Consider the following 15,328-nt stretch of genomic DNA (forward strand, 5'->3'; position numbering starts at 1 on the left):
GGCTGAGTGTTCAGTCTAACAATTTATCAGGTCTTTGTCAAGCACTCCCCCTAGTGGCAAAAAAACAGTAAAGCAATTAGTTAGTGTTTCACCTCCTTTATTTAAACAATTTGATTAGTAGATACATAATATTAAATGTTTGAGGTTAATATATGTCAACGGTTATGGAAAAAAGTCAACCAGATTATTCGAGAAATAAAATGAAATCCATACATAAAACATAAATTTGATTCCATGCCAGACTTCATGCTAAAAGTTATGTGGGATTCATATAATTTTACTTCAACTTTCACCAATGACCAAACGGATTCTATTTAGAGAATTTGTCTTCCTGCTCACCGAACTGGCCACTGAGCGAGACTTCTGGCTCCACAGAGCGCTAACCTTCATCTCAGGACGTGTCCACTGTCGCTGGGTTAACCTACTGAAACTATGGAGCTGAGAGTGTTTAAGGCTGAATGATAGGGAGCTCTGCAGTCCATCTGAATTCCCTGTGTCCCGAAGGGTCATCTGTGTGGGAACACTTGACCTGCTGGAGCCCAGCTGGACTAGGGGACCCAGCACACCACATGAACACAAGCAGTGCACACGCTTCTACAAACCAGGCTCATTCTAGAGTGTTGGTTCTTCAGTTGGCAGTTGGTTTGATGCCTGCCTCTGACTGAGGTTAGAGCTCCTGTGAAATACAGCCGCTTTCAAACACAGGGAGCATGGTCTGTGCCATATGAAAACAAAGCATTGTAGTACTTCCACAAAATGAAATCTCTCCTCTCTAATTAGTGAAACCAATATTTGTGTTTCAATGTGTTTACTGTCAAGTTAGAACAAGATGAATTTGCTTCCTATGCTTACTGTTTTATATGCAAAAGTTTTATACAAGTTTAACAACATGGCAGTTATTACTTAACTGCATTTACTAAAGCACAAAAAAAGCAACCGTTCCTTTGTCCAAATGTGATGACGCAAACCATCTGATTTTTTAAGTGAACGCTCCAGATTTAGACGCTTAGGAAAAGGGTGTGGGTGCTGTGGGTTTGCTCATGACTGTAACACACAGTTGCAAACTCTGGCCGAGTTCCCCTGGGTGTTACAGTGCTCTGAAATGGACATGGTGTACCCAGATGGCTCTGGGGCCATGACCTTCTCAGTGCGCTCCGAGTTACTCCTGGTGTCATGTGTCCTCAGGGCAGGAGTGTGGCACGGCCTCAGCTGGCAGCACAAGAGAAGCCCCTCTATGATGGCCACTGAGCAGCAGCTGTGTATGCACTTTAATCTTCCTCTAGGTAAGCGAAATCAGTTTTGTTACAATATTATTCTTATATTATTGTGTTTCACATTACAGGTTCAAGAAAGAAAGAATCTAAACAACCTAATACGGTGGCCGTATTTTTAAAAAAGGATGCGTCATGGAATGGTACAACAAATCAAATGCAGTGGCTCAGATAAAAAAAAAAAAAAAAAGTCCTCAAATTTGTGATGGATTCTAATGCCTCTGTGAGACTGCCCTTATGACGACGTGTGATGGGACAGAGTTCTGCCTTGGCTTTAAAAGCCAACAGCAAACAGCTAGGCTTTGAGAGGCTGCATCTTCTCTAACAGATTTGGTCACTTCATAAATAAATAAACACTTCTTGGTTATATGTACATGTTAAATGTGCAAGGTTTGCAACCAGTATGTACACAGGTAATTCTACTGTTTTTAAAATCGCAGTGGTGGTATATTCACAGAATAGGGTAAGCAAATGCAAAAGAAGGCCATCACATACTGAAACAGAATCAAGTTAGAGCGCTGTATGTTTCATGAGCAGTCGAAGCCCCGCACAACACGGTTAGCTTTAGCTTGCGCAGGCAGACTAAGCGCTATGAGGACTGCTCTAAAGACGCGCTGCGCTCCTCTCCGTCTCTCTCCTCCACCACCTCCCAGTCCCATTACCGTTAGAAGTTAAAGAGATGAATGCTCAATGTCTACGTATGAGATCCTCTATGAGCTGCGACGCAGGGGAGAGGTCGTTGAGGCACCTCCACCTGCCCGCCGTCCCTCCAGTCTCCTCCAGGCCGGCCCCACACCCCCAGCGGCCACCAGGGCGGCGCCTCTGGCCGAGACGCCCGCCACTCCTCACCAGGAGCGCTGCTGCCAACATGCATTAAAATCACCTGTCCGTTCCTCCGTTCTGCGCCCACGTGCCGGAGCTCTCCTCCTTCAGCCCACCACCGCTCACAGGGAGGAGTAGAAGAGGATGTAGCCGGCCGAGGACCTGATGGTGGAGGTGGAGATCTCGGACACCTCGTGGTCGTCGAACTTGAACCAGCGTTGTTTGGGGTTGTTCCTGCAGTAGGCCGTGTAGTGGCCGCCGTCCAGCCCACCATAGTGGTTCTGGGTGAGGAGAGGGAAAGAGGGGGGGGGGGTGGAGGAACCGAGGTCAGTTGGGGGACGACAGTGTCACACACAACAGTCATGAGGAACAGGACAAACTGTCATAGCGAAAGAGAAAGTGTACTTTTTGTTGTTGTGGTTCCTGTCTACTGACATGCATTTGCATAGACTCTAGGTTCAACAGGTTCTAGACTGTATGAAAATGTTTGGACATTTTTGCTACATTTAACTACATAATTGTTTCATCTTGCACAGTAAATTCATTCAACCTTTATTTATTCTCGGAGAGTCATTGAGGGTAGCCCTCATTTTCAATGAAGCCGAGATTACAGAAACAAATGATGTGCTAAGTGAACTAATGGAAAATGTTTAAGGTTTAAGGTGTAAAATTAAGAGTGAAATTGTGAACTGAATGGGACTTGTTGAAAAATTGACTTGTTGAAAAACTTACAGAGACGCCAAACAAGTTGTATCCCTTCAGGCTGGGCTTGGGGCCGATGACGTACTGCGCAAGGTCCAGATTCTCGAGGGGAAAGTCCACTGTGGTCTGCAGCTTCTGCTTCCATCTGCCCTCATATGAGAACCTGACGCACGCACAACACAGCCACCAATGGGACTCAACAAACTGGTTGCTGCCTTAGTCCGCACAAAGACAAAACCATAGAACCTCTGATGCCTAAACGTTACATAGACGTTAGTTTCATGTGGTTCAACTTGGGTCTCCTGTCAGCCTCTCTTGCTTCTTAAAACTGTAAACGATGTGATACCTATTGGTATCCATGCAAGTTAAATATGAAGTGGATTAACATTGCAATAGGAGTGGTGAACTGCACAATGTGGACGCTCACTGACTACAGGGGTTTACAAAAATGTGATGCTAGTCCCAAATTAAATGACCACCATATACAAACATCTAAGATGAACTTTGGCACAGTGTGGATGACTCACTTACAGTTAAAAGTACCAATACTAGTATGTCTTCTGTTGTTAATATCACATTTTGTTGATGGCCAATTTCATACTTCAGTTCACAGGAACTGCAGTCAGTGCATTTCGATGAAGTACACTGCATCACAGAAAACTATGTTATTGTTTTTTGCTCCATGTGAACTCTAGGGACATACTTGCAACATTTTGGAATGTGTTTCCTGGCAGGCTCCTTACAATTTCACAATCCTACTCTTAAAACTGCATTTCCTGAATAATAACTTGATATTCTTGTTGGCAGAGGAACTACGGTCAAATATAAATTCAATGCTCAGTGCTTAACAGTGGTTGGATGGGTGCTCATCCCACTAACACCCTCCATGTTTGATGATCACCCCAAATTAACAGGTTTATTCCTCATCTGGAAACTTTAATTTCCTGGCATTCAATGTTTGATTAACACTCGGCTTGGAACATAGAGATTTTATTACTTGGCATTTCTGGACCACCAGATCTTACCTTTTCAAGTGCACCAAGAGGATGGGCGGAACCTTCCAGATCTCCAACTTCTTAGTAGAATCTCTGTGGGCTTTACAGTGTCTGCAGAACACTTTGTTTGCGTCCGTCAGCCTCTCCTCCTTGGAGAACAGCTTCAGGCATTCCTTTAACATGTGAACAAACCCAACTGAGGAAGCAGCATTGAATACATTCCTACATGCATGTACTGGATGTCCACGTGTACCGTGTGCTGTGTGCGGCTCCTTGGCTTACCTGCAGAGAGCACTTGTTGGAGGAGGCCAGGGGCAGGGAGAGGTACATGAAGGCCTCAAAGGTGCGGGACTTGCGGTGGCAGGTCAGGCACTGGACGGTGGACTTGAACTGGCCCTGGAAGAGCGACACGATGATGGAGGAGTTGAGAAGCTTGTGCTTGCCCCAGGCCAGCTCGGCTGCCTTGACGTCGTCCAGGTGGTCGTTGGCCTCCTCCTTGTAGCGCTTGCGGTTGTCTGCCTGAGTGAATGGAACACAACACCTCTGTGAGTGTTTGAAAAGAGACAGTGACAAGCTACCTGTTAAACTATGTGGCCATTTTTTCACTCTGCAATGGAACACCTTTTCTATTTTGATCACACAAAAGCTGACCAATGATTCATTCCTGCAAATGATTCTCATCTCCCAACTGCTCCATTTAAGTCTTAACAATCTCAGTCTCATTCCGTGTTCATGCAGGTCCAAGTCCAAACCCAGGGTAACTACAAGGGCCAACATCGTCACCACCACTTCAGTGCATGTTTCTGTTCTACGGAGAGGACAGGTTGAGGTTCATAGACAGGTGATGGAAATGCACACATTTCACATGACCAGGAAGTAGGCTGCCATGGGATGAAGCACAGAGCACAGGACGGTCAGACACCAGACACCACTGTCCATCTGACACAGGGAGGCACACTGTACAGTGCAGTGGATGGACAGGGAGAGAGAGGAAGAGAAAAAGAAAGAGAGAAACAGAGGGAGAGGGGGAGAGAGACAGACAGAAAGAGAAAGAGAGAGAGAGAGAGAGAGAGACAGAGAGACAGAGAGAGAGAGAGAGAGAGAGAGAGAGAGAGAGGAGGGCACATCAAGCGCACACAAGGTGGGATGCATCAGGCATAACCAGAGCATTGTGAATGGCTACTGTATGCCAAGCCCATGTTCAGATTCACTGCACTCCCCGTCATTCACGATGCTTTAGCAATGGCCCACACGTTCATGTACAGCAGGCTAACGCCAGTATCAGAGATTGTCTCTGAATGCTTCACAGCTCTGTGCTAGTAAATACATGTAATGCTGGTAGAGGATAAAGGAAGAACAGTCTCCCAAGCCTTAACAAGACAAGGCTGCTTCTTCACTCTTTTCTTTTTCTGTCTTTGTGTCTCTCTGTGGCTTAAAAGCCCATACAGTACATCTCAAGCATGGAGGTTTGGAATGAGACAGGTTTAGGATTCACAAGAGGCAGGCCTCAGGCGTGGACAGCGACTCAGACAGATGTGATATGGACTGGACACAGCAAACGCAACACACTCGAGAGGGGACAGGAGCAACGGACAGGGCTACTTACTCTCTACGTTTGCCATCAAAACAAAAGCAAGTACAATAAGAAAAGACAAAAAAAGAGACACCGATAACACAAACAGTCAGTTCATGACCATTCAAGAGCAGCAAAACATGAACTACAGGTTCAGGGCTGTAGCTAAGTGCACTAGGTGTGGTTATGAGGGAACATGTTTTGGCTGTGTTTAATTCTAAAAGACTAGCTACTGACTGGTAGATAACCTAAAAGCAGCACACTGACAGTAGTGTAAAAGGCCAAGATGGGGGTCTAGGAGAAGTACACTTTTACAGGTTTACAGTTTCAGGCATGATCATACATTTGTACATTGTACATGTACAGTACATTCATAATATGTCCTAGTATCTCTTCAAGGCTACTGGCACAAATTACACTAACTAACATGAGAAATATTCTCATTCTACGATGATCTTGAAATGTGTGTGCAATGAAGATGTGTGAAGCTTGAACAGTAGGTAGAATACACCTGCTGCAAAGTGCAGTGGGCATGTCTGAGTGTGGTGTGTGTGTGTGTAGAGGAAGGGTCGGTCCCTACTCTGTTGAGGTCCTCGTGGAGACCATCCATGAGGAAGAGCAACAGCTCCTGGGAGTCCTGCTGCTCGTAGCCAGAGAACTGCTCGTTGATCTTGCCGATGGTGACCTTGAAGTCGCGTGGAGTGATGCACTTGTACTGGCCAGACCAGAGAGCCTTCATGATCACGCCAAACTCCTCCGCTACCTCTCCTTTGTGACCCAGGATGTTGGCTCTGTGGTGGGCAGGAGCAACCAAGCAAGATAGTCACATCTTTAATATTAAAGAAACAGTGCAACCTTACTAGAACTAGACTGTTCTATATAGCTAACTTATGCTTAGCTATATTTGTCACTAAACCCCAAGACCCATCCTAAATGTGTAACAATGCAACATTAGAAACATTTAATCAACTATGCTACTCTATGAACAGAGATGGAAAAGTCCAGCTTCAGAAAGTAAAAGTCCTACCACATATCTGTGCCAACCATTCATTTAAACGAGCTGATTCTAATTAGCACAACTCTTCAGCTAGGTAGAGCAGCTAGTGAGATCGCCGGTGTTAAGTGCACAGGTAGAACCAACACATGGTTGGATTTTTACTTTTTGAAACTGGGCTTTTCCACCTCTGTCTATGAACCATCTCAATATGGCATTCAGAAATCAAGTCAAACATTTCACCACTGAACAGACAAAACATTTGTACCGGTTAATGTCCTCCTGATAGCGGTTCTTGTTGAAGTAGTCGGCCATGACGGGTGTGTTGCACAGGCACTGCAGGATGGAGTTCATGTAGCAGGTGTTCCCCAGGTTCCTCAGGCCGGTCAGGGACGCTCCCAGGCCTCCGAATGTGGGGTTCAGACTACGGATCTTGGCTGCAGACGGTCTGGAGATCTCAACCTTCGCATATGTGCTTGCAGTTATGGGCCTACAAGTCAAAACAAACCATCTAACTTTACATTCTGCAGAGTAACTGTAGTTGCATACAGTTGCATATATATGGAAATGGATGAACAAACATATTTCTAAACAAACCACATACAATACATTTAGGGATTTACAGGTTTACCAGTCAACGAGATTCATTTAAAATGTGTAGGGAATGTAACACACACACACACACACACACACACATACTTGGTCTCTCTGTTGATGGTGGGCGTTGGGGTGGGCTTCTTCTGGCCTTCGTCGCGCAGGTCCTGGGTGATGTCGGGGGACGAGTAGGAGCGCTTGAGCTTGGACTGCTCGGGGGGCTCCGCCTCTGGGGGCTTCACCAGCTTCTGCTGCTTCGGCGTGGTCGGGGGGGTCTGGGGCACGCTCACCTCCGGGGGGTACAGGTGCACCCGGTTGGTCGGGGAGTGGTAGTACCGGTACGTACCGGTCACTGTGTCCAGAAACTAGACCAGGCAAGAAAGGAAAACCAATAAGGCAAATAGTGTGTTTAACAAATGTCATTTTTTTCAAGTATACACAAACCAAAGGCACGCCACAGACAAAAACAACATAGTAAGTAATGGTGTTGTGTGACCCTCTTACCTTCATCCACCCAACTGGCAGGCCTGGAACAGTCCGTCCCATCTCCTCACTGCGTGCTCTGGTTAGGGGCTCCCGCTGTGGCATGGACAGAAATGTAGGTTTCACAGCAGCCACAGTAACAACATACAACACCAACATCATTCACAATTAACTTAACTGGGACCGCAAAGGCAGACAGAGCCCAACGTGCTCTTCTGGAGCATTTACAAGATTTGTCCATTTCTGTCCATTACAAAACCCTCATCTCCAAAGATGGGTTCAATCAACTCCACCTTTTTGTATTGGGCGTTCAAAGTCCACAACATCAGAGACCCCGATATTTCCATGCACATCCCCGAGAGGGCCATTTACAGGCTCCCTTGAACAGTGGAGGATGCCATTACAAAAGACGCATGCCATGCTGGTACAACCTGGTAAGGAGCTGATATACCTTTGGCTTGTCAAAGCCCTCGGCTGTGCTAGCGCTTAAAATCCTTGCCTTAAGGCTGCCGTTCACAAGCGCACTACTATGCTGCAGTGGTGCCTGAGTTGAGACAGGAAAGAACTGATATCACTTGTCGTCTTTTTGGCCGATACTTGTAGGATGGGGCTATGCATGGATAATGTGAGGTCAGTGAAGATGGTCGTATGCAATTTGCCACTTTGTAGATGTGGTGGGCAAGTAGGTGGTTGATGACAGGAGTTTGTGTTATAGGAATGACTCATGAACTTCAATGAGTGTGGATAATTTTAAGAGAGAATTTGAGAAAACGCTGACTTGAACGAAACAGTCTCCAATTGAATGTCCTAATATGTGCATATGATTTCAAGGTAAATTGGCATTTTTCAAGTTAAATCTAAAAATGCTTATCTGCTTTATCTTTAATACTACACCATAATAAAACTATTTACCTTTACTATATCACAAAATATATGGCATGGACTGAAATAAACCCTTTCAGGACTTGTTCACTCGACAGCTAACTACAAAGTTCTTCTTTATGTACAGTAGAAGAACATGTGTAAGGCATTACTTAATTTAAGGCATTAATTACTCCATGCCCACGGCAGTGAGAGCTGTGAGCGTGAGGTGTGAGGAGACCCACCTTGATCTCACTGACCACGTTGTTGGGCATGGGTGAGTCCAGCGAGATGCTCTTCGGCTGCGCTTCTCCCTTCTGGCCTCGTCTGAACCTCTCCTGTCCCACCTGATCGTCCTCTTCGGCTTTCTGCCGCTCCAGCCGGCCGCGCTCCTGTCGGCCCTTGTCCTCATCCTCCTCGTCTTCCTCGGGCCTCTTCCTCTCCCCTTCCTCCCGCTCCTGCCTCCTCCTCCGCCGCTCCTCCTCCTCGCGTGCCGCTGCCTCTTCCTCCTCCTGGGCTCTCCTGCGCTGCTCGAGCTCCCAGCGGGCCTTGTCCTTCACACCGGCCGCCTCGGCGTGGATCTGGATGCGCTCCTCCTCCGACAGCTGGCCGCCGGACTCGAAAGCCGGCTTTACGGAGCGGTCCGGCATGAACGGGCCATTCTGAGGCAGCGGAAAGTCCTTAGTCGGGGGTTCGTTGTTGGGTCTTGAGCCATCCGAGACTCTGACAGAGGGCTTTTTACTCCGATCAATCTGTGCCAATGGTCAAGATGAAAGATATATACATAAAAAAAAATCAACATGACTTGATAATAGAAATAAAAACACAACACAGGGCTGTGCACAGGGTGTTGGTGGTTTACAAACTGAGCAGTCAAACCCTGCACTTTTTTTCAGGAACATACATTTTTTTAGTACAGATCTCACATCTGGTGAGCAGGAAAGGTGTAGGAATACAGCTCTGTAAGATCAAGTGGCCTTCAAAGAAGTACACTGTAGCAGCATTCTAAACACTTTTACCAGTTGATAAGCCCTTTGTATATTTGTCAATGAAACACAGCTCACATGAAACACAGCTCAGACCTAGTAGAACAGGTAACCATACACCTTACAGTAAACTAAGTACCTGAGGGGTCGGTTTAACCGTTACGCCAGTCTGTGACGTGGGAACTTTCTTGGTCATCTCGGTCACTGCAGGGACAGGTCCATCGGGGACAGCAGGAGCCACGGTTGAGGGCTCTGGTGCTGCTGGCTCCAGTGGGGGGGCCTCGTCCGCCGCTCTCCCGTTCACCTGCGCCGGCTGCTGGGGCTCGGGGGCCGCTGGGGGCTTGGGCTCCTCCAGAGAGGGGTAGCTGAAGTTCACTGTGGACAGGACACGGGCACGACTCACGTGAGGCCGACTGGCAAAGGCCAGATTAGATAACAACATCCGATTCTACAACTCGCAGGGCTCATCTGCCTCTGTCAAACAATTACGCCAAAACACAACGAGAGGGTTCTCAGTTTGGCAGGATGTCCGGGGTTGGGAGCCAACAGTGGACATGGGGAAGGGGTGGGGGGGGGTCAGTGGGGATATAATGCATGAACAGTGTAAAAACAGCTGTGTGTTTCAGAGAGCTTTCATGTTGCCATTATAATTATCGTTTCTCATCCAAGACTGCTTCATTTATTTAGGGATGAATAAAGTAATATATATATTTCCAGGTTGATAGGTCTGTATCTATTCAATAAAATGCACATACATTGATCTGGAAATGTTATAAACTCATTATAGCTTGGGAAGTCTGGCCATGTCTCTTTCAGCTATAGCCTGCACTCATACAAGGCCTCTAATGTCTCATGATCTACTGGCTGAAATCAGCTGCCACAGAACCCATCAATATTTAACCTCTACAGTATTAGCTTTACGGAATAGCAAGCTAACTGGCTAACAGCCAAAGACACTGATTTACACTGACCAAATCAGCACAGAAAAACAGAGCACTACTGTGCTTCTATAACATCTTTGACAATGGGCGGTTTCAATGGGAGGGGTGGGGTGGGGTGGGGGGGCTTCTGACCAGGTCCAAGAAAGGTGGATAGCCTGGACAGCTAGTGAGAATGACTAAGTGTTCATTATCAGTCCGTCACATGACCATACGTACCAACAAAATCAATCCGAGGAAGCAATAAAAAGGAGCACTTAGCTGCACTTACGTTGAGGGATGGCACTGGAGGCCTGCTGTCTTGGAGGCTTGACTTTAGCATTGGTGGTGTACATGGGGTAGAAGAACAGCCAGTTCTCGTAGCCTCCCTCCAACACCATGGGCTCGCTGCGGAGGATAGTGGTGCTGTCCCACTGTGGAACACACACACGACCGTTGGACCATCACCACATACAGTATACAGTGTTTCCCACAGAATTTAATTCTATTTGTGGTGGTAGTGTGTTTGTGCGCAAATTTTTAACAAATTTGCCCAACGTACTTATGATGCTAGCTGGATTTAATTGCAATTTAGCCAGTCGTCAACAACAGTCAACAACAACAATCCTTGCTGGATTTTTTTGGATGTATTCTTTAAACATACATGCATGTTTGTTGAGGGACAGAGAGGCTGCACAAAGATGTGCATAGCTCTACAATGAAAGGAGTTCATCTAGTTTAAGTAGTACAACATAAAATCATTGTGTGGTGGTCAGTGTTGATATTGTGGTGGGTCGCCACAAATAAGTCAATGTATGGGAAACACTGGTATACTTCTCCTGTTCCCAAGACCCTCAAACACTATAGCCTGTAGCTTCTACAAGGGCTGCAGTGCTGAATTATGTAGTGTAAATAAATATTGATGTTAGACAACAACAACATATGCTCTGTGTCCAGAGTGGTCCTATAGGTAGAGGATACAGAAGAGTTTCACCTTGTAAAGGGCATCTTTCAAACTCTGCAGTGTGGTCCCCAGCTTGAGGTCTGCTGCAGAGCTGAACCAGTCAAGCAGAACCACATAATCCACAAAACCTCTCCGCTTCCACAACTCTTTTGAGGCCTCTGGAAGCTTCACCTCGATCTGGTTTACAGTTATCCTACAAACAATAAGCATTTCATGATGGTGAGAAAAGCAAATGTAACCACATCCATATACAGTACATATGAGGAAATTTTGAAAGGTCTTGTTTAGCAAACTTTCCATATGGCAAGCACTATGCAAATTGTAACATGCAAATGCATCAAAATAAGGGCATCCTTGGGAGCAGAGTTGTTGGTCCAGGCAGTTCTACAAACAGCACATTTGCATATTGGTGGGGCCAAATAATGAGGACACTGGTGGTGCCAAATAACTCAGCCGTGCTGTAGACTGTGCCGGCCCTGGCCGTCCTAGCACGGCTGTACTGATGAAAGCGTGAGGAGCTCTTACCCTGGGGAGATGGCCTCCTCTGGGACACTGATGTAGTTCTGTGCCGGCACTTGAATTTGGGACTCTTCGAAGTCCCTGAGGCTCCTCGTGTCCATCACGATGACACTGAGGCTGTGGTCCATCATCATGCGGAAGAGTTTCTCCACTGTGATCCCTCCCATTGGCACAGGAGCTGGAGAAGAGGGGTCCCAAGAAACTCGTCACTGGATATTATGTCAATATATGTCTGGGTTACACGTTACACCCAATTTCTCTATTTAAACCTGGCTTTTACGAAATCTGACCAACTACTACTATATATACACATACACAGCTTTTGAAAACATTGTTTCCTTCAGTCACTATGTCATCCACCCAGGTCAATCACTCTACATGTCCATGTCTTTAAGCACTCTGTGTTCATCTTCAACACCAACAAAGAACGTGCGTACATCTCTTGACACTTACCTTTAGATGGTACAATTTTTGAGTCATTCTGTTCTCCTTTCACCTGCATTGGAAAATGAAGGCAACCTCAGTTTTATTCATCAGCTATTTGTTCCTGAGCTAGCCATAGTCAACTGGAAGACAACAACTGAATGCTGAAGCAGACAACAACATTCATCATACTGTAAGTTTCAGTTACCTCGGTAATGGCTCAATAATGACTACATGTGCAAATAGCTAAATTAAATATAAGATGTATTATGATACAACCAACCATGGGTCCATGCTGTAGCCATACTTTCCCACAGAAAAGCAAATAGAAATACGTCTGCGCTGTTGTAATTCCATCTATCTGATGATAAATGTGATGGGCCTGGAAGTACCTTCTTACTGTCCTTGCTGGAGTCAGTTGTCCCTTTCGATACAGATCGTCCCTCTTCCTTTTCTTGCTTTTCCTCTTTTCGTCGTTTCTCTTCTTGTTTCTCCCTCTCCTCTAGTTTTTTACGTACTTCAACTTCTTCATACCTGATAACAGGTTAACATAGCAAAGCATTTCAATAAACATCACATGAACAAGAGTTGCGCCGTTGATGGCGTACAGTAATCAAGATTATAAGACCAGCAACGTGACCTCTTGTCTATACCGACCCTGCTACACACACTCTAATTCCAGTGTCTTTGCTTTAAAGCAACACTAAAGAGTTTTTCGTACCTTAAAATAATGTTTCCAAAATCATTTCAGCGGTTCATCAACTCGTAACAGGGTGAACGGCACTTCTGCTTTCACTTCGCGGCCCTCTATGGCTATAAACGCACTATGTAACTTTACGAGGTGGCGTAGTAGTTCGATGAAATGAGACATCAGAAACTACAAATTTGACTTGCTTCGATGTCGCAATACATCATACTTTCATAAAATCATGCAACATATTCTACCTTGTCTGTTATTTGCTGGATAAACAAATAGTGTGTGTGCGACAGAGGAAAAGTGCTTTATTGTTGCTTTGATGTATTACGCATTACTTATTTGCAGGGATTTCCCTGGGGACCAAGGAAGCCGTATGACAGATAAATATACCATGAGAATATTTGACTTTATACAGTCATATGCATGCGGTAGACATCGCCAAACCCTAGCATGAATCTTTGGAGAATGTAAAGACTTTCAATGTCAAAGATGTAACTGACCGGAGTTTTAGACTCTCTGATAACTTCTCTGCTTCCTCGATGGCTTTTTTGAAGCTGGATGGCCCAAGCATTGACAAGTAATAATCCTGAACAGAAAGGCAAATAGAAAAAAAAAGTTGAATCTATCAGTAGAATATTGCTGTAGTATACATGTCACCACTACATTACATAATAAAACTGAAGCTGACATTACTGATAACGTCAGCCTTATAGTATGCTGTACCTGCTGCTGCTTGAAGTCGGGTCTCTTCTTAATGACATCATAGACTGTCAGGTATCTCATGTACAGAACATAGGCCTTTTCTTCATCTCTGTCCAGGCGACACTCCTCCGCCGCTTTGAACATCTTACAGGCACTCTGAACATAGCTAAAACAAAATGCACATTTTAACTCCCACTATTTGCTTGATGTCATTTGGGATCACAGATTTGTCATATGCAAAAATGTTTTTGAAACAATGCTATTCTACACATGGAAATAATACGACAGGCATACACATCATGATATTTTCATTGTGGGGTACCCTACATTTGTAAAACGTAAGAGAGCTCTGACACCACATAAGTTGACTAGGTCTTACTGTCTTGTACTGGCTTTCTCCGGCTTGAATTCTGCTTTCTTGTTCAGTTCACCCAGAGACGTTGACAGGTAGAGCTCTTTCGCCCCTGTTGAAACAGCTGGCATCTTGGCGGTCAAATTGAGATTAACATTCACCTAGAGGAGTCGATGCGCTCACATACTCGTCATCAGTGTCATGCCTACAGAAGAGGATAACAAAATATAGTTGGTTGGTACATACATTCTCTCAATTTCAAAGACAAGAACAACCTGACACCTAAGTTCATGACACATTGTTGTATCAGCCAACAGGTCAGCCTATACCATGCTACAGGAATTACAAACATGTTGACAAATAAGCATAACAACAACAACAACAAAACATAACGTTACAATCTTCATTTCTAATGCTAAGTTTTTAACATGGAACATGAGATAACGGTTACATATGCCTATTTATTAGTTAGCTCTAAACAAATTACTATCAATAACTAGCTCCAACACGACTGATAGACAGCTAGCTGTGGTAGCTAGTTAGCCAGCTAGCAAACAGGCTGTGGACCTCCTGAACCTCATGCATTTAATAACTTCACTTTCACACCAGCCAGTATGTTCATAGAAGCGTGCCATCGGCGTGACAGCTAAGAGGTCCATCTTGTAGAAAACAGGATTACGTTCAAAGCTTTAGAGCTGTGTGAAACGTTTGTTGTGAAGTACCATATTGATCCAGGAAGTACAGATAACGTTAGCAACCTTGCAGCTAATTGGCTAGCCTTACATGCTAGCTGGTTACATGACAAAATTCTGTTTTGAAAACATTTAGAATCGTTAGACAGGATAATTACCAAAACACAATACTCCACCCGAAACAATCACACGAGCGAGCAGATGGATACATAAAACAATCGCACTACGGCAAAGGAACTGTCCTACCTCTTCAGATTTATTTTACAACTCCAACAGATGATTCCCGGAACCCGTAACGTTACCCTTCACTTTAAAGGGGCGTTGGATATTCAGATGGTCAGTCGCTTTCTTGACAGTACGCTGTAGAGCTCATTACTCACGACAGTACCAGAACTATTAAATGGGGAACATAGTATGGGAGATATTGAAGAGAGCAACTGTCTGTCACCTAAATACGACGTTGACGTTAAGTCGTAGAAGCAACGCTGAGATTTAAACTTCCACACATTTGGATAGATGCAGGTTGGATCTAGATAACGAAGCGTTTGTCCAAGTGATAAATAGTGCATTTGAAGTGTGGAATTACATCTCTGGGACAATTATTGCATTAAAACGAGGAATAAGTGGTACGGTCATGGCAGATATAACTATAATTTAATAAAGAAAAAATGACATCATAGGTGCATGAACAATACATTCTGGGCATGTACTTCAGCTACTATCATTAACTCTGATGTTCTGTATCACTCCGCACACACATTATCCAACACATAAAATGTAT

General features: G+C 45.0%; 1 protein-coding gene across 3 annotated transcripts; it reads right to left on the reverse strand.

Moving 5' to 3' along the window:
* Positions 1 to 80: 80 nt before the first annotated feature.
* usp8 (ubiquitin specific peptidase 8) lies at positions 81 to 14,964 on the reverse strand. 3 transcript variants are annotated; one of them, XM_062548833.1, is made up of 19 exons: positions 14,794 to 14,964; positions 13,883 to 14,060; positions 13,525 to 13,669; positions 13,302 to 13,387; positions 12,497 to 12,638; positions 12,135 to 12,177; positions 11,688 to 11,859; positions 11,193 to 11,355; positions 10,491 to 10,632; positions 9,421 to 9,656; positions 8,541 to 9,047; positions 7,456 to 7,530; positions 7,057 to 7,316; positions 6,626 to 6,847; positions 5,944 to 6,154; positions 4,073 to 4,309; positions 3,821 to 3,963; positions 2,826 to 2,958; positions 81 to 2,374 (listed from the first exon to the last, which is right to left on the reverse strand). In XM_062548833.1, the coding sequence occupies exons 2-19, from the start codon at positions 13,984 to 13,986 to the stop codon at positions 2,216 to 2,218; spliced, it is 3,180 nt and encodes a 1,059-aa protein (XP_062404817.1). In that variant the 5' UTR covers positions 13,987 to 14,060; positions 14,794 to 14,964; the 3' UTR covers positions 81 to 2,215. The 3 variants fall into 3 exon arrangements, with proteins under 3 accessions (XP_062404817.1, XP_062404818.1, XP_062404819.1); XM_062548834.1 differs by having other exon boundaries at positions 14,706 to 14,808; XM_062548835.1 differs by lacking the exon at positions 14,794 to 14,964 and adding an exon at positions 14,462 to 14,535.
* Positions 14,965 to 15,328: the final 364 nt, after the last annotated feature.

Source organism: Sardina pilchardus, chromosome 11 (assembly GCF_963854185.1).
Source record: "Sardina pilchardus chromosome 11, fSarPil1.1, whole genome shotgun sequence".
Lineage (NCBI taxonomy): Eukaryota > Metazoa > Chordata > Actinopteri > Clupeiformes > Clupeidae > Sardina > Sardina pilchardus.